Source organism: Anolis carolinensis, chromosome 6 (genome assembly GCF_035594765.1).
Source record: "Anolis carolinensis isolate JA03-04 chromosome 6, rAnoCar3.1.pri, whole genome shotgun sequence".
Lineage (NCBI taxonomy): Eukaryota > Metazoa > Chordata > Lepidosauria > Squamata > Dactyloidae > Anolis > Anolis carolinensis.
In genome coordinates, this window is record NC_085846.1 from 30686404 (window position 1) to 30705968 (window position 19565).

The following is a 19565-nucleotide window of genomic DNA, read 5'->3' on the forward strand; positions in this document are numbered from 1 at the left end:
TTGTTCCATTTCCAAGCCGAGAAGCCTATTGTCCACATTTCCTGGTTGTGTTGCCGGCATGGCTGCATGGGCGCCTTTATTACCTTCCCGCTAAAGCGGTACCTACTGATCTACTCACATGTGCATGTTTTCGAACTGCTAGGTTGGCAGGAGATAGGGATAACAGCAGGAGCCGACGGCTTTGAACTGCCACCCTTTAGGTCAGCAAAATCAACAGTTCAGTGGTTTAATCCGTTGCGCCACCACGGCCCCTTGGTTGGTTGGTTCATCAGGTGCTCTGCTATGGCTGACTTCTCTGAACCTCCAAACTATCTGCAGACCCACTAAGAAAATTCAACAAATGCTACGTTCAGCAAAGGACAAGAGGGATCCTCTCACTTCTGCAGGAATCTACCATATACCATGCAGCTGTGGACAAGTCTAAATAGGGACCACCAAACGCAGCATTGTCCAAACATGAATCAAGAAACATGAAAGGCACTTTAGGCTAAGTCAACCAGAGAAGTCAGCTATAGCAGAGCATTTGATGAACCAACCTGGACACAGCATATTATTTGAGAATCCACTGAAATCCACAAGCATGTGGACAATTTCAACTATTGTTGGTATTTATTTATTTGTCGTGTCAGAATCAAATTGATAGTAACACATCCGGGCTACATCTTTGTAGATGGCTGATTCTCTCACACCAGAAGAGACTTGCAGTGACTATTGCTGTTGAAATTATATCAGACTTCTATAATTGTGCTGTGTAGAATCACTCACAAACCCCAAGAACCCATACTAAAATATGTAGGTTAAAAGTAGCAGGAGGGGTTTTTCTTCTTCTCTGCTGTGCCCACCCTTTTTTCTTTTTTAGGTTCGGCTCCATCTACACTGCTCTATAATGTAACCTGAAACTGTATTATACTGTCAGTGTAGATCAGGTATGGGCAAATTTCGGCCCTCTAGGTGTTTTGGACTTCAACTCCCACAATTCTTAACAGCCTAGTGGCTAGGTTGCTATAAACTTTCTGGGCTATATGACCATGTTCCAGAAGCATTCTCTCCTGACATTTCACCCACATAAATGGCAGGTATCTTCAGAAGTATAGGTCTGTTGGAAACTAGGCAAGGGAGGTATATATATCTGAGGAAGGTCCAGAGTGGGAGAAAGAATTCTTGTCTGTTGGAGGCATTGTGAATGTTGCAGTGAATAGTCTTGCAGCTTCAAAGTCTGGCTGCTTCCTGCTTAGAGGAAGCCCTACTGGTTGTTAGGAATTTTGGGAGTTGAAATCCAAAACATCTGGAGGGCTGATGTTTGCACATGCCTGGTGTAGTTTCATATAATGCAGCTTAATTGCATTATATAAGTCTACACTGACTTCATTACATGGCAGTGTAGATGGGGTTTGAGATACCTTGGAGAGTCTAATTTGGAACCGGAAGTGTTGCGGCGAACAGTGTTGGTGAGGCAGTTCCCTAAAGAGGAAACTACACTGAAACGATTTGCCCTTTTCAAGATCTTGTATCAGCCATATCGGTTACGGGCAAAAAAGCAGGAAGTTGTCGCTTTGGCGTTGCACATGCGCAGTCGTGCGGATGCGGATGCCGGCGAAGGGGAAAATGGCGGTGGAAGGGCCTGAGCAGGTAGGGAGATCCTTAGAGCTGCTTAGTCATTCCTCATCTGAATGGTGGGAGAAGCGCAGCAAATCATATATTTGAGTGTATTGTGGTGGCTGGACTTTATTGTCTAGGGAAGGATGGGTTGCTATAAAGCTTTCATTTAAAAACAGGAATGGGTTGGGTGATCGTAGAGCCAACATGGCTCAATGCCATTGATTCCTGGGCGGTGTAGTTGATTGAAGAACCAGCACTCTTTGGACAGGGAGGACTAAAGACCTTATAAAACTACAACTCCCACGGTTCCATAGCATTGCGCCATGGCAGTTAAAGTGGTGTCAAACTGGTAATTTTGCAGTATAGATGAGCCTGGGAAGCCTGTGTTCGAATCCCAGGAAGGAAATCCTTAGGCGAGTCACACTCTCCCAGCCTCAGAGGAAGGCCAAGGCAAATCTGCCTTGGCTAAATCTCTTCAAGAAAGCTTCTTGATAGGGCCACTATGAGTCAGAAATGACGGCACACAATAAGACAAATAGAAAAGGTGTAATGTGTTGTCGAAGGCTTTCATGGCCAGAATCACTGGGTTGTTGTGCATCTTCTGGGCTGTATGGCCATGTTCCAGAAGCATTATCGCATGACGTTTCACCCACATCAATGGCAGGCATTCTCAGAAGTATAGGTCTGTTGGAAACTAGGCAAGGGAGGTATATATATCTGAGGAAAGTCCAGAGTGGGAGAAAGAATTCTTGTCTGTTGGAGGCATGTGTGAATGTTGCAGTGAATAGCCTTGCAGTTTCAAAGTCTGGCTGCTTCCTGCCATAGATGTGCTTCTGGAACATGGCCATACAGCCTGGAAAATGCACAACAACCCAGAAAAGATGTAGCTGCCAAATCAAGGAACTGCGTTGTGGTTGTTTTTTACTGCTGTCAGATCGACCTCTCCTTATGGGAACTCTGTAAAAGAGAGACCATTCAAGTTGCCCCAACTTCAGATCTTGCAGACTCAGGGCCTCAACTTTCATAATTGAGTCCCTCCATCTGGAATGTGGTCTTCCTCTTTTCCTACTGCCTTCTGCCTTTACTTTATTACATGCAGTCCCCGAGTTACAAATGACTCATAGTTAAGAATAGGGATGAGATAACAGGAAGTGGGAAAAATTTACCCCTCCAAAGGGAAATTCATTTCTGGAAGAGTAATAATAGGGAAAAGGTGTTTCCACCGAAGCTTTATCACCAGTCCTTGTTTCCACAACAAGACAATTTTTTCAAAATCAATGGGACAAACCAATGGTGACGCTATTTGGCCAGAAATGGAAAAGAAAAGCATAGGATCATATATTTTGGCAAATGGTAGAGTTGTGTGAAGTCCAAAGGAGTGGGTCGACACTAGGATAGGATAGAATTCTCACAGGGACAGAAAATGAGGTGAAATCTTTTGAACAGGGGCATAGACAGCAAAACAAACTCCATAGGGGTGTTAACCTTGCCCTACGCTATCCAAAGATACACACATATACATATACACAAACACATACATACATACATACTCAGCTGGAGTTACACTTAAAAATGTACCTATTCCAACTTACATACTCATTCAACTTAGAACAAACCTACAGAACCTATCTTGTTCGTAACTTGGGATCTTTCTGTATTATCTTTTCTAGTGAGCCACGTTTTCTCATTATGTGGCCAAAGTACAGCAGTCTTAGTTAAAAGTCACTTTGGCATCTAGGGAGGGCCCAAGCTTTGTGTTCTCCAGCATTCTTTTATTGGACTTTTTGGCAGCCCAAATTGGCCACAAAACATTCTTCCAACACCACATTTCAAATGAGTTGATTCTCTTCCTTTCAGCTTTCTTTTCATGCTTTTATTTAAACAACCCTCCTGAATTTACTGCCTTCTTTATATTGGACTACAGCTACTATGATGCTTTGATAGTATGGTCATGGTTGTAAATAGTGGGACTTTTAGTCTACTTTGGCACACTGCCAATTTGAACCCATTGCTCCGAGTCCTAGGCGCCTTCCACACAGCTTATATAATTCTACATTATTTGCTTTGAACTGGGTTATATGGCAGTGTGGACTTGGGGAAGGCTGTTTGAGGTTCCATCTGCACTCCCATATGAAATCCAGATTATCTGCTTTGAACTGGATTGCATGGCAGGGCAGACTCATAAAATCCAGTTCAAATCAGATAATTTGGATTATTTGCTTTTATAATCTGGATTATATGGCAGTGTAAATCCATCCTAAAATGGGATTTGAAACAAGTGAGAATTACTTCTTTCAAATCCTACCTCTCACATACAGGCACAAAGTTTTTCTTCTTAGCAGGTTTAATATATTTTCATAACATATTTATCTGTGAATACCACAGCATAAAAGAACACACACAGGATTGTACATTTTGAGCTGCCTTTCATTTTCATGCTGTTGAAATGAATCACTTCATTGTTCGAAGTGGGTCTTTAATGTTGAATGTAAATTTGTTATGAGGCACATGTGCAAGAGAGAGAGATTACTGTTTTATGGACTAGGAAGAGGTATAAAACTAATTGCACAGAGCCAGGAAGGGCTGATATTATAAAAATGGAATTGTATCTTCTTTCTTGAGTTGATATTTTCTTCTCATCACATCTTTCTTTGGCAGATGGAGCTAGATGAGGGGAAAGGTGGAACTGGTCTGCGCCAGTATTACCTGTCCAAGATTGAGGAGCTACAGGTGAGATTTTTATACTCCCTGGAGTGGAGATGTGTGCTTAAGAATTACTGGATTTTAATCGCTTCCTCGCAGGCAGGCATGTTTTTCTTACATTTCTGGAGAACACATGGTGTAGTTGAAGTTGGCTGATATATAGGGCTTAATTAGGTTGGGTTTGCTTTCCTAACCCATTTTAATGGCCTCCAGACGTGTTAGCCTAGAATCACAGAATTATGGAGTTGAAAGAGATGTCAGGGGCCATCTAGTCCAACCCCCTGCCAGCTGGGAAAGCACAATTAAGGTACCTCTGACAGATGGCCATTCAGCCTCTGTTTAAAAGCCTCCAAGGAAAGAGATTCCATTGCATTGTGAGGCTGAGAGTTCCATTGTTGAACGGCTCTCACACTCAAGTTCCTCCTAATGTTCAGGTGTAATTTCCTTTCCTGAAATTTAAACCCATTGCTCCGAGTCCTAGGTGCCTTCCACACAGCTTATAAAATCCTACATTATTTGCTTTGAACTGGGTTATATGGCAGTGTGGACTCAGATAGCCCAGTTCAAAGCAGATATTGTGGATTATCTGCCTTGATATTCTGGGTTATATGGTTTTTTGGAAGGGCCCCTAGTCTCCAGGGCATCAGAAAACAAGCCTGCCCCCTCTTCCTTATGACAGCCTTTTACATATTTATACATGGCTATCATGTCTCCCTGTTCTCCACAGCTAGCAGGGCCATTAGTCTGGAGGAGTTTTAGATCATCTAACCTTATAACCCCTTTAGATGTTATTTATTTTTTCTATAGCAACCCCATTGTGTAGCAGTTGTTTTCATGCTGAGCTTGGGTTTACACTCTACAGATGAAGGCAGACGTGTATTCCAAAAGTTAATGAAAGTGGTTTTGATGTAAACTAATGATCTGCCCATTTTCATAGGAAAGGATATACAGTTGCCCCTCCACATTTGCAGACTTAACTTTTACAAATTTGATTATTCACAGATTAATACAGGCTCCTCTAGTGACATGTAGTCCCTTCAATGAATATGGAGGACTGACTGTATGCTTAAATCTCTTCCGCTGTACCTAAAAGGTGTATCTGCCCAACCCAAAGAAATCCAAAACCCTCAGGAAAGGAGAGAGGAATGCGGGAAATAGATAGTTTTGAACTGGGCCAGTACAAAATAGTGAGGTGCTAATAGGCATTTGCATAGCTTTGGGTCATGGTGCTGCTTCCCTCATGGGACAGAGGTAGCACAGGTACCCATCCTATCTTAGTCCCCAACTGGTGCCAGGATCCAGCTGACAGCTGGTGTAAAAATCCAAACATGTAGTTGCTTATTCTCTACTTGATATTAGCAATTTGGCTGGTCTTTCTGTTGTAATCTTTGTGAATTCCCATTCTTGTTATGCTATCTGGGATGGTTTCTTATCTATTTTCCTTTTCTCCTCTCAAGTTGATAGTCAACGATAAGAGCCAGAACCTCAGACGGCTACAAGCTCAGCGGAATGAACTCAATGCTAAGGGTAAATTGGCAACAACTCTTTTCTTTGCAAAATTGATTTTATGACCAGGAAACAAAAAGAAAGCTTGTGGGTAATTGAATGTGCACACAAATACCTTGAGAGTTGGACAATAATTAGGACATAGATTTAGCAACATGAAATCCTGATGGAAAGGATGAAAAATGCTGAGGGAAGATGTTTGCCTTTTCTCTCTTGGCATCCACCATGTTATATTTAAATAAATAATACAGGAATAAAGTTTAATAAATACTGTTTTCTCTCATTGGAAAGATGTGTAGAAATATGTATGACCTGCTTTACAAAGCAGTTTAAAAAGAATTATGTTAGTAGCATCTTCCTCTGACTTTTAAGAGATAATAGAATTCAAAATGTTAGATCAATGTATTTGTATGCAAAGTGAATGTTTAATACCATTTAGAAAATGGGTTATATTTCAGTTAATATAAGCATTTATGTTAATGGAAAATATATTATTTTCCTCATAGCTTCTGTACTTTTCTTAGAGGGAGAAAAGTAGATTTGCATTCTCATTAATAGGCCCTAATGCTAATGACATTTTGTTTCCTTCTTACTCAGTTCGCCTGCTACGTGAGGAGCTGCAGCTTCTGCAGGAGCAGGGTTCATATGTGGGAGAAGTAGTGAGGGCAATGGACAAAAAGAAAGTGCTTGTCAAGGTATGGTTGGTTATCCCTTGCAGACCTGTATTGGATCCTTGTCTCTGTCAGTTGAGTGGGAAGGGTACTACTTGAACACACCTTGGAAGTTCTAGACTGAGAAATATTTATTATTCTTACATGCCATCAAGGTGATTTCGATTTAGGGCGACTTTGTTAGGCTTGGCAAGTTTTATTCAGAGGAAGTTTTCCTTAGGTTCAAATACTGACTTTATTTACAACATTTTTACCCCACCTTTCTCACCTGAGGGGACTCAAGGTGAACTTCCCTAAGACTTCCCTGTGAGTTTCCATGGCTTAACAGGGTCCAAACCTTTGCCTTTCACAGTCATAGTCAAGCACTCAAACTTCTGCACCTCCTGGCTCTCTTGAATGTAAATAGTAATATCATTTAAGTAGTACCTTTGAATGGTTACAGTATTAATATTGTTTACAGTGTCAGGTTATTTATTTATCATGTCAGAAGTGAATTGAGAATACAGTTATAATGTATTAAAAAGCCACAAAGTTTAAAAAACCACAAACAAAGTTAAAAACTTGGCATTTTCCTATGATCAGAAACTGGCCACTTTGAGTGCCTCTGATGTCACTGTAAGAGGGTTCTCCATTGTGCATGTGACGGGGCTCAGACTGTGTTATAGTAAGTGGTCTGTGGTTTGCTCTTCTGCACACTCACATGTTGTAGACTCCACTTTATAGCCCCATTTCTTAAGATTAGCTCTGCATCTCGTAGTACCCGAGCACAGTCTGTTCAGTGCCTTCTAAGTCACCCAGTCTTCTGTGTGCCCTTGAGGGAGCTTCTTATCCAGTATCGGACACCAGTTGAGGATCTGGGTTTTAACCTGCCACTTTTGGACTCTCTGTTGCTGAGATGTTCCTGTGAATATTTCTTTAGAGGTTAGAAAACTATTTCTTGATTTAAGACATTGGCATGCTGGCTGATCTCTGAACAGAGGATGGGTCAGAGACATCCATGCCTTGGTCCTTTCTTTACTGGCAGATATCAGGTGGTGTAATACCGGCTAAAACAATATAATTTCTCCAGTGGTGTAGGATGTAAACATTGTGCGATAATGTGGCATGTCTCACTAAGAGCCACATCCACTGTTTTGACATGGTGAGATGTATTCCACACTGGGCATGCATATTCAGCAGCAGAGTAGCAAAGCGCAAGGTGTATTCACTGTATCTGGTTGTCATCACCAGGTTGTACCAGTCAGCTTTCATATGATATTGTTTCTCGCACCCACATCTAGGTTCGAATTCACATTTATCTGTGAATTTTACTTCACAGAGATTGCTCATAGAGATAAATCAGATTTTTTGGCATATTATCCTGTCGATAATATGGCAAGAGGGAGATTAGGGTAACAATATCGTACATTTTTGCATTTTTGTGGTAAGTTAGTATGATATTATTTGCCACATTGTACATTGCTTTGGGGGTTCTGGTGGTTGAGAGATGATAGACAAATCAATAAACATTTCTTTATTGCAGACTGGGTAAAGATAATGCCAGGATGAGGATCATGTTACTTCTAGATGCTTAGTTTACAGCTTTCACAAAGCGTTGCCAGAATAACTAAGAAGGAATACTGGGAATTATAGTCCCTCAACCACTAAAGCAGTGGTTCCCAACCTTTGGTTCTCCAGGTGTTTTGGACTTTAGCTCCCACAATTCCTTACATCTGGCTGAGATTTCTGGGAGTTGCAGTAACAGAGTATCCAAGCCACCTACTGAGGTGATAAGTGAAGTGAGATATGGATCCAGGGTCTTTCTAGTTCATAGGCCATTCTCTTACCTAAATTGTTTCTAAATAGAAACATTGGAAAGCAACTGCTTAACCCAACAGTGAGTGAATCCTGACTTTGACTTGCATTGCCATAAAGTCAACAAGATAACGTTTTTATGACAGAAATTATTTTGATCCCTGCATGTTGTTTTGTAATCTGCTCAGGTTTAGCGGAAGAAATTGAGGATATATATTTTTAGGGAATGTGTGCCACTACATTGTTTATGTTGGCTCATGCTCTGTTTATGCCTCTTGCCCTCTGTTTTCATGGTGGTAACTGGTCCTCCTCCATCCTAGGTTCACCCAGAAGGAAAGTTTGTGGTTGATGTGGATAAAAACATAGACATCAATGATGTGAGTACCTGTTGAGCTATATCTGGCCTTTCAGAGGTAGCATGTATTAATTCCCCTCTCCCTATGGGTCTTTTTTTTTAAGGGGAAATCCAGGGATGCTGCAGTTTACAGCTTGTTCCCTTCTTTACCATTTAGGTGACTCCAAACTGCCGTGTCGCCTTGCGGAATGACAGCTACACGCTCCACAAGATCCTTCCAAATAAGGTGGACCCCTTGGTTTCATTGATGATGGTGGAGAAAGTGCCAGATTCCACTTATGAGATGATTGGTGGCCTTGACAAGCAGATTAAAGAAATCAAGGAAGTGATTGAGCTTCCTGTCAAACATCCAGAGCTTTTTGAAGCCTTGGGCATTGCCCAACCTAAGGTAAGTACTTCAGAATATTTGTCTGTCTAAGATAAATATCTCTGGTATGCCATCACATTTGGCAAGACTAATAATTTAGATTAGGTGCTTACTTCTGCTGATCTTAAAAATTATGTGTATGAGCAGTGATATTTTATTCCTGGGAAACACAATCATTTTTTTGTTTATTATGTGTCTTCACATAGTTTCTATCCCTTAGGTAGGCCTGCACAGCTTGTGGCCCTCCAGATGTTTTGGATTTCAGCTCCCAGAATTCCTGACCATTGGACAAGATACCTGGGATTTCTGGAAGTAGGAATCCCATAACCTGGAAAGCCACAGGTGGTGCAGGCCTGATTTAAGGCAAACTTACCATGGGATTTTCTTGGCAAGATTTGTTCAAAGGAGATTTGTCATTGCTGTCTACTGAGGCTAAGAGAGTGTGACTTGTTCAAGGTCACATTGTGGGTTTTCATGGCTGAGAGGGAATTGAAGCCCACATTTCCAGTCTCCAAAACACTACCATTTTGATGGCTCATATTCATATAAATTGGAACTCGGGCTAATTCATGATAAGTCATGGATGTGTCTTTGCACAGAAATGCACATCTTCGCAGTTGATCGCACACTCTCAGAGAGCTGTGATGCCTCTTTTAGTGACAACCTTTTGAAGAAAGGTTGACAGCTTTCTGGGAGATGAATTGACAAGGTAGCATGCTGCTAGATGAAACCCCAGGTGGTGCAATGGGTTAAACCCTTGTGCTGGCAGGACTTCTAACTTGAAGGTTGAGTTGCTGACCTGAAGGTTGCTGGTTTGAATCCAGGAAGAGCGTGGATGAGCTCCCTTTGTCAGCTCCAGCTCCCCATGCGGGAACATCAGAAGCCTCCCACAAGGATGGTAAACATCAAAACATCCGTGCATCCCCTGGGCAATGTCCTTGCAGACGGCCAGTTCTCTCACACCAGAAGCAACTTGCAATTTCTCAACTCGCTCTTGACACAAAAGAAAATCCTGATAGATGGTTCTTCTGTTAACTGTGCTTGATCCTCCACATTAACATCCTCCAACTCTTGTTGTAGGGTGTGCTGCTGTATGGACCTCCTGGTACAGGAAAAACGTTGCTAGCCCGCGCAGTGGCTCATCACACTGACTGTACCTTCATCCGTGTTTCTGGCTCTGAGCTTGTGCAGAAGTTCATTGGGGAGGGTAAGTGAGGGCAGCTAAGGTGGTTGGGGGGCTAACTGTCAAGAACATTTTTATGGGATGTCTTAAAAAGACTGGTCACATTTTATAAAATATTAAACTGGAGTAGTACAGTGTGTTTTGTTCAGAAGTTTCTGGCTTCTGTGGCCCAATGCCCTATTTCCGCAAGGGGATGTCATTTTCATTAGTGTTGTTGCACTTGAGAGAATGTGGAGCTAGATAATCCTTTGTTGCGATCCAGCAGGAGTGTTGTAGTCTTTCAGAAATATAGCTTGATGTAAAGTTAGGATCAAGGAAATCAAAACAGAACAATCAGACAGTCCTTTTAAGAAAGGGCCATGTCTTTGGGGTAAGGGCTGGGCTCAGAGTTATTTCCTCAAGCTGTTGATAGAACTGTTTTAGATTTAGGCCTGTTCCTGGGGTTATTTGGGGCACTGATTCAGAAAATTGCAGTGGATAGACCCCATCCACTCTCCTTTCTTAGATATGGTTATCATGTTTTTGCTATGGCCAGGCAGCTGTCAGCTGATATATGGCATATGTTCTGTATCTCAAAAGCTGGTGCCATTTTTGGTATCAGTAGGTCAGATATATCCAGAAACAGGGCTAACATTTAAGGCATCGAAATGTGTGTTGGCTAGTGTTCTTATCTTGTTAGTGTATGAAAATTTCTTGCAGTCAAAGGACCAAATCCACTCTTGGAGAACTTCTCAAAAGGCTCACTTTCCAATAGTGAGCAAGGCCAAAAGCAAAAGGTAGCACTAGATGTACTGCCGTGCTTTAAATCTCTTACTAATAGTAAGTTTAACCTTAATAGGGATATTTTATCCTTTTACAAACATTTACCAGAAATGAGAAGCCACCTCAAACAGTGTCATGGGAAACTCAGAGGGCTAAACTGGGACTAAGGTGCCCCAGCTCCCCTGAACTCAGTGTTCTCTTGTTTGTTTTGTGGTGGCAGGAGCAAGGATGGTGCGCGAGCTCTTTGTCATGGCCCGGGAGCATGCTCCTTCCATCATCTTCATGGATGAGATTGATTCCATTGGCTCCTCCCGCCTGGAGGGGGGCTCTGGTGGGGACAGCGAGGTGCAGCGTACAATGTTGGAACTCCTTAACCAGCTGGATGGATTTGAGGCCACAAAGAACATAAAGGTATTCTTTTCCAGCACAATTTGCATATTATCCAAAGTAACGTATGTAACTTATAAAGGCTATGTCATTTTGCTTTTCTTGTTTTGATCTTTTTATTTTAACCAGCCAATCATGTGTCTCCCAAGAAAAGTAGGAGACAATTGTAGGGTTTGGGAATGAGGGATACCAAGTTGTGGATGAGGTTAGGAACTGACCTCCAAGGGCCTCATCCAGCCCCTGGGCCTTACTTTGGGGACCCCTGACCTATATAGTCATGTATAAGTCTAGAAATCCTAGTCAAAAAAATCAACTCCAAAATCCTAGGTATACTTTTGCTTTTATGATTGTATTTCTTGGGCGTTAAATTTTGCCAATTTTTGTAAGCCGCCCTGAGTCCCCTCGGGTGAGAAGGGCGGGGTATAAATGTTGTAAATAAATAAATAAATAAAAATATAGGTACAAAAATGAGCAAGAGACAGCTTGGGAAAAATACTTTTCTATTGTCTGCTGATATTAGATGAATATAGAGTGGGCTGATTGGTCAGGACAATGACTGTTGACTTCTGGTACATCTGTGTGTCTTGTTAGGTAATCATGGCAACCAACCGCATAGACATCTTGGATTCAGCTCTCCTTCGTCCTGGCCGCATTGACAGAAAAATTGAATTTCCTCCCCCAAATGAAGAGGTAAGGGAGAATTGTTGTGATAGACTAGATACTTTACTTGCTGTTTTAGGCTTTCCGCAATTGTTGGTGTATTACATGCTTGCTTCATTGTAGTTTCCTAGATATCTTCAAAAGGAGGCTAGAAGCAACTTGAGGAAAATGCTCTAGTTCAAAGCTTTCCAAACTGCATGTCAAGGCATTAGTGTATCAGCTGCAGTGTTGCACAAATGTAACAAAAAAAAGCCTTCAAGTCTATGTGAAATGAGCAATAAATTATGTATTTTTAAAATATATAAATGAAATGTTTTATAAGGTATCGTGTGTCCTTACACATATCACTATTACAATTTATGTATACATTTGTATGGTTGGTTTAACCTTCAGTTTGCTAGTCAGACTGAATTATAGTATCGCAAAATGGTGCATGTCTAAAAAGTGTGTCACCAACATGCAGTGTTTGGAAAGCTCTGCTCTAGTTGGTCTTCTTGTGCTGAGGGGTGGGACTCAATAATCTATGGAGCTCCTTCAATTTTTGTAATTTATTAACCCATAGGCCCGGTTGGACATCTTGAAGATTCACTCTCGAAAGATGAACCTGACAAGAGGAATCAATCTGCGGAAGATTGCAGAGCTGATGCCAGGGGCCTCAGGTGCTGAAGTGAAGGTAAAGCAATAAACTGGGATTGGAAAAGAGGTGCCAAATGGAGAGTAAAAATGTCCAACTACTGAGGAATCTTGGGTTCACATTGACCGGGGTTATTTTCCAAAGTTTTTATTTAACTTTAGTTTAATAATGGTGATCTCAAACAGAGAAGTGATGAAATGGTTCTTAAATTTTATGTAGTTCCTACAGTTGTATTTATACACATAAACATTATTTTTGCATTCTTTTTTTACTAAATGGGTTAAGCAAGATATAAGGGCTATTTTTCCAGCTCCAGAGTTGCACCAGCCCCTTTACATAACAGTGGATGTGACTTTTGTTGGGTGGACTTTCTGCCAAAATAAGGTGTCAGTGGGGCCTTGGCCATGACTCAAGACATGAGCCATGCTCCCACAGGTATGCTTTTTCTTTATCTTTTACAGGGAAACATTTTTCTTCCTCCGGTATCTTCAAAAATGGCCTAGGAGGGCTGTGTGACTCTCAGCCTTGCTTTGAACCTGCTATTTTTCAATTATCTTTTGTCATAAAAAGATTAATGGGAAGTTGTAAAGAAAGCAGAGCATTGCCAGATGATTTGAGAGATATAACTTCCAAGATTTATTGCTTTTATTAATAGCGGCATGTTGTATTTAACTATCTGTAGAGGTTACCAAAAACTCTGTTAGGCGAAGTTTGTTATCTTTGGATTGGACAGAAGTCAGCCTACCTGGATTTTAAAATTCTTTTTGGATTTCTTTCAGGGGGTGTGCACAGAAGCTGGCATGTATGCGCTGAGGGAGAGGAGGGTCCATGTAACTCAAGAAGACTTTGAAATGGCTGTAGCAAAGGTACTGTTGGTTGTGGATATGAGCGAGATATTATTCTCGGAGGGGGAGGAGAGGGTACCCTGATAAGTAGAAACACTATCATTACTCTTATTACTGCTTCAAAGGCTGCTAGTGGGGAACTACTGGGAAATTCTGTAGGCCTCATTCTGTGTCAAAGTAAATACTTTCCTCCCTTCATCAGTATCTGTTATGGGTACAATAATAGAAAACTGGTGTAGAGGTATGTGTAGAATTAAGAAAAGTGAGTAATTCATCTGTAGTATTCTATAAAATCTACATATCATCAAAACTAAATATTACATACAACATGATCCTCGTATCCATGGGGGATGCATTTCAAGACCTCCTGTGGATACTTGAAACAGTAGATAATAGCGAACTCTATATTTTGACTATGCTTGGGCTGGAAGCATACCATAGACTTGCACTGGAGGACCTAAAGAAGTCCATAAATCTGGTGTGAGCAAATTTGGCCCTCCAGGTATTTTGGACTTCAACTCCCACAATTCCTAACAGCCCACTGCCTGTTAGGAATTGAAGTCCAAAATACCTGGAGGGCCAAAGTTTGCCCATGCCTGCCATAAACGGTTGTAGGGGGAATATTTCTTGTTGTGTAGGCAAGTGAAACACAGTCATAATGAATCTGAGTAAGGGAGTTGCACCGAATAACAAAAACTACCAAAACCAAACAAAAAAACCACACCACATTACTACAAATAACAAGAATGACCAAACTACAGCTACAAAAACTACAGCTAATCACATAGTAAAAGGATGGTTTCCAACTCTGCAGTTATATTTTAACCCTTAAAATTACTTCTATCTTATCTATATATATTTAATCCATGTTAATACAGTGTTCCTTCACTTATCGCAAGGGTTAGATTCCAGGACCACCCGCAATAAGTGAAAATCCACGAAGTAGGGAAACTATATTTATTTTAATATTTATAAATTATTTTAGTAGTTACACACTATTTTAAGTCTTTATCAACCAATCGTGTGTTGATAAATCGCCTCCCTCTCCTCCCAATGCCACTTGGGCTCCTTTTCTCTCCCTTCGGCTTCTCCTTCCTCCCTTCCTTAGGCTGTAAATTTTAATTTTTTATGATTTATAATAGTCTTTTAGAGTTTATTAAAAACTGCAAAACAGCAAATCCGTGAAAAGTGAACCGCGAAGTAGTGAGGGAACATTGTATTACAAACTATTATCAAATCACCCCTCCCCCCCCCCCCCCCCCAAATGGTCAATTAGGAATTTCCAGTTCTTCAAAAATATTGTTAGTGACTTTTCTAAAATAGTTTCCACTTAAGTCCATTTCCATTAAATTGTTATGTTCTAATAGCTAGTCTTTAGTAGGTGTTAAAATAGCTTTTCCATTTCTGAGCCTAAGCTGTTCTTGTACCTGTTGTCATATATGGAAATTCTCTTCCACAGCTCATTTTTAATTGATCATCCATCAATTCTAAAATAAAATATTCAGGTTTTAATTGGCTATAAATCTTTTAAGGTTTTTTTTTTGCTTCATACTATGTTTTTATTTTTTCACATTTCCATTACATATGATAAAATATCCTGCCTGTTCCATTTCCAACATAAATGTAATGATCTCTTATACATTTTTAACCATTTTTGGAGTCATATACATGATATATTGTGATTAATGATATAATCATTAAGATTATAACACAAAGTAAATTTCAAATGTCCACATTTTTCCACTTCTCTATTTTGTATATTGTGTCCAAAATTTCTAGTTAATGTCATCATGCCACCTTTAATTTTGTTTTGCACATCTCACTTTTTGTCTGTCCCATCGACTGATATCATCAATGGTTGCCTTTGTAAGGCTTTGATCTACCCCCATCAGTCTTGATCTTTAAAGACATTTTCTCATTTTTAATCTCATTCAAAATATGTTGAATATTCTCCTTTTTAAAAGATCAGTATTACCATTCAGTAAAATAGCCCCTCATAAATGTTTTACTCACACCCCAGAACTTTCTGATATCCAGGGCCGGCCCTAGGAAATTTTCAAGTGTAAGCAAACAGTATCTCTCCCCCCCCCCCCCTCCAAACGTTTAAAAGGTTTTAAAAAATATGCTTTCAGTCTTTTATGTTTGTTGCAGTTGTTTTACATTTTAGCTGCATTTGCTTTATTTAACCCACTTTGAGGCCTACTCTTTGGGGAAATCAAATCAAATAATTCAATCAGTAAGCATAATGGTTGTGTAGCCTGTTTTAGAGGTCCAAAATGTTCCCCCAGTTAATGTTTTTATTTGAAACTGCCTTGTCCCTCCCTCTCCACTCAAACTATGAATGCACCTCCAGCAAAGGATAGATGTAGAATGGCCAAAGCAGTGTCTAGCAGCAGCAACATGATTGGAAGAGCCCTCTCGGCCGTAGAAGGCACACTTCCGGAGTAACTGATGCTTCGGTGGGCCAAAGGGAAGCCCAGCAAGAGTGCAGCCGACCTCACGTCTCCGGCCCCTTCCCCCACTCCTCAGGGAAGGGGGCGGAGCTGCCTGAATGACAGACAGCCAGGGGCTGCCTGTCATTCAGGCAGCTCCTCCCCCTTCCCTTCCAGGCTGAGGCTGAATGCGCTGAACTGGGATGCAGGGAAGTGTTCTTGCAACCCTCCCTGGGCGCTCCAGACCCCGGCGCCTCAACGGCATCCCTAGCAGATTTTGCGCCACCCGCAAAAATAATTATCCAAGCTTTGTCTTAAAAGCTTTGTTGTTTATGTCTTGTATACCTATCTGCTGGGGCTTGGTCTCCAAGTAAGTCACTCCAAGTCCCTTCGGGGAGATGAAGGTGGGTTATAAGAATAAAGTTATTATATTATTATAGGAAACTTAGAACAATATTAGTCTTGAAGGTGGGCAGTTTTATTTTTCTCTGCTGCCTTATTATTAATATCCCTTCTCCTTGGCAGGTGATGCAAAAGGACAGTGAGAAGAATATGTCTATCAAGAAGCTCTGGAAATAAAAAGCAGCTGCTGCCCAATCCAGGTGTTTCGTGTCTCTGCAGGTCATACGTTTCTGCTGTAATATTTACACCCCTGTTCCCTTTTTCCTCTTATTAAAACTGAGTGTTACTAGTCGTGACTCATGATTGTGAAGGGGGAGACATGTCTTTTTCTAGAATTCTAAATAACCTGAAGAGAGTAGATCGCACCTGATTTTGGAAATTAATCAGGGTCAGCCCTGGTTTATCCTTGAATGGGAGACAGCTAAGACATAGCAGGTGTTGTAGGTTAAGTTTCTGAGGTAAAGCCTTTCAAGTTAAGTTGCCTAAGCAAACTGAAATTTATGGAGTTGCCTTTAGTTAGCTGCCATCCTATGTGAAAATACCTCCTTTTTTGGCTGCCACCTAGAAAAGGAGCTGTTTAGGATGGTGGTGGTGGGGATGAGGGCAACGGAGAATCTTTTGGCCAGGTTTTGAGGCAAAAATCATCTGAAAATTGTGGCCCTAATGTTAAAAAAAATGGGGGAGGGGTTGAGACTGGCAGGGGATTTGGCAGCTGCAATTTTTCCCTTTGGAATTCCCAAAGAAACAACAGACATGATGTCTTGTATGTAACACATTGTGCTGATGGGTTTAAGTGTGAAATGCACCAACCCCCAGAGTCAGACATGACTGAACTTAACGTCAAGGGATACCTTTACCTATACACACACACACACACACACAAAATAGTTACTTGTATCAGCTCAACATAGGGGCATGGCAGAAGGAGGTACAAGATCCACGTATTGCAGAGAACTCGTACCCTTTACCCTTTACTTTATGATGGTTCTATATACACAATCTGTTTCATGCACAAGCCTATTAAAATATTGTGTATAAAATTACCTTCAGGCTATGCATTATAAGGTATCTATGAAACAAATGAATTTTGTGTTGAGACTTGGGTCCCTCATCAAGATAACATTATAAATAGGTATACAAATACAGGTATTCAAAAATATGAACTCTAAAACACTCGTAAGAGCTTGAAAGGTTTCTCATCTCTCTCTGAGTAAAACATCAAGCGTACTCTTTTCTAGATGCTGGTGACAGATTAGATGACAACACAAGCTGATACTTAAGAATATTTTTATTAGAAAACATTTAACATAGAAACAGGTAACACAGCATCTTTGCTCAGAAATCACTGAACATTCCATGAGTTCCTACTTGGCGGCCACATACATCTCAGAAGGGCCAAAAATTGGGAAGGGAATCATCTAGATTAAGTGCTGAGAGGTCAGGGCCTTGAGGAGTGAAGGCACTTGAGGGAGGCCCCAAGAAGGCTGAAGAAAATGTTACCAATCTCCCTTTAGTAGCCCAGTAATGATTCCTGAAGCGCTAAATGGACTCTCTACAGCACAACTGGTCCACAGTGTCCAGCTTCACAATTTCACAAACACGAGAAAGTCCAGGAAGTAATAAAAAACTGATTGTCATCAAGAGCTATGGCCTGAGCAAACCCCCATTCCTTTGAGACCACATCACACCAGTTGCATAAGGGCCAACCCAGTACATATTAAACAAAGTTTTTGGTAGAAAAATGTTTACAAACTGCTCCCTACAAAAAAGAGATAGTGCAAAAGAATATATGCCAGCAGGACTGGCAATTTGGAATGGACAAAGCTTTGGTTAAACATTGAGCAGCAATAGCAGCAGCGGCAGCAACTTTCTTGCATTGCAAGAGAAACTGCCGAGGCTCAGCTAAGAGGTAGAAGGCAACTCAAACAAAAAATATATATCCCAGTGTCCCAGAGGCAAAGCGCACAGGAAGAGTGGGGATCTGATTAGTGGAGGAGCTCATTGACCACTGTAAAAGAAGACTTTTACCTCTTGTATAGTCTCAGGTGAATACCTGAAATAGTGCCCCTCCCCTTCTCCCCATCAACAGTAAGCAGCAGAGGCAGGCAGCAGATCTCCTCCATCCTATGAAGGACAAAGGATTTTCGACAAGCATAGTCTGCTTGTCCGTCCACTCCAAAAGTACCACAAAATGCGAAAGAGATGGTGGAGGCAGCAACACTAAGTAAGACGAACACCAAGGACTTGTTCCAGTTCTTGTCTCCGCTGCTGAACCTGGAAAACAAAGGCAGTGATAGGCATGGAAATGAGGAAGAATGACAGAGAGAAAGCACCTAGATACATGTTTGTCCCTCTCCGCAGAAGAACAGAGCCTCCTTTGCACTCCAAAGAGAAGATCCTGCAAATCTCATTTTCAAAAGTTAACTTCTAAAATTCTGACCCTCCCATTCCCTTCTATTCCTTTACATATTTATATATTAATTCACATCCCAAGTTTTTCCTGATATAAGCCCCAGAAAGAAAATTGTAGTTATTCTATCAAAAGTAACTTCATTCCAATGTCAAAAGGTGAATTTGTTACACTCCCATTAACAAAGGTGATTATGAGAAACTCACTGTTAGCATTTCAAGCTCTGGAAACAACTGTGTGTTCTATTACAGTTGCAATCAGCAATAAATACAAAAGGGAGAGGGGAGAAAGGAACATGAATCCATACCAAAGAAGGGGACTAGGAGGAATCCAAAAATCATGCAAGACTCCACAAGCTTTCAATCAAGTCCTAACTAAAAACTAACAGCTTGCTTAGCATCCTTCCTATGTGACCAACTCAAGGTGAAAAAAGATTGCAGGATCCAATATTTCAGAAAAAAACGTATAGGCTGTGCAAAACTAGCTGCTCCAAACCTTGGCAAAAATGTGTCTGCCAACAGCTTCTTGCATCCACGGCTGCTCATAAAACTCAACACGCCTCTCCTCTTCTGGATTGCCAACCACATCTGTGATGATCTAGGGAGAAAAAGTCAGAAATAGAAGACAATTTGGGATATGGAAGTGGACTACAATGACAACAAATATTTAGTATTTTAGGAGGTGGGGGAGTATGTCAGAAAACCAATAACTGAATTGCTGCAGAAGATCAGTATAACCCAACAAAATATGTAACAGCGGCTTGTCTGAGGCTTCCAGAAAGCTCCAAAATATAGCATAATGTGTTCACCATATGGCGCTGTTTGTTCCTCACCCTTATTTAAACATTTCACAAGC

The 19565-nt window shown here is 41.0% G+C and overlaps 2 protein-coding genes across 2 annotated transcripts in view; one reads left to right on the top strand and one right to left on the bottom strand.

Moving 5' to 3' along the window:
* Positions 1-1481: 1481 nt before the first annotated feature.
* Positions 1482-16589, top strand: psmc5 (proteasome 26S subunit, ATPase 5). The gene is made up of 12 exons (XM_003222471.3): positions 1482-1629; positions 4258-4329; positions 5760-5829; positions 6406-6503; positions 8594-8650; positions 8786-9016; positions 10076-10202; positions 11161-11351; positions 11919-12017; positions 12550-12660; positions 13401-13487; positions 16424-16589. Exons 1-12 carry the CDS (start codon positions 1582-1584, stop codon positions 16475-16477), a joined length of 1245 nt encoding a protein of 414 aa, XP_003222519.1. The 5' UTR covers positions 1482-1581; the 3' UTR covers positions 16478-16589.
* A 981-nt stretch (positions 16590-17570) lies between these two features.
* smarcd2 (SWI/SNF related, matrix associated, actin dependent regulator of chromatin, subfamily d, member 2) overlaps positions 17571-19565 on the bottom strand; it is a 29034-nt gene continuing 27039 nt past the window's right edge. Inside the window, exons 12-13 of the mRNA XM_003222585.3 lie at positions 19206-19307; positions 17571-18574 (exon numbers count right to left, since the gene is read on the bottom strand). Coding sequence (XP_003222633.2) covers positions 18521-18574; positions 19206-19307 — 156 coding nt within the window. The 3' untranslated portion in view covers positions 17571-18520. The remainder of the gene's footprint in view (positions 18575-19205; positions 19308-19565) is intronic.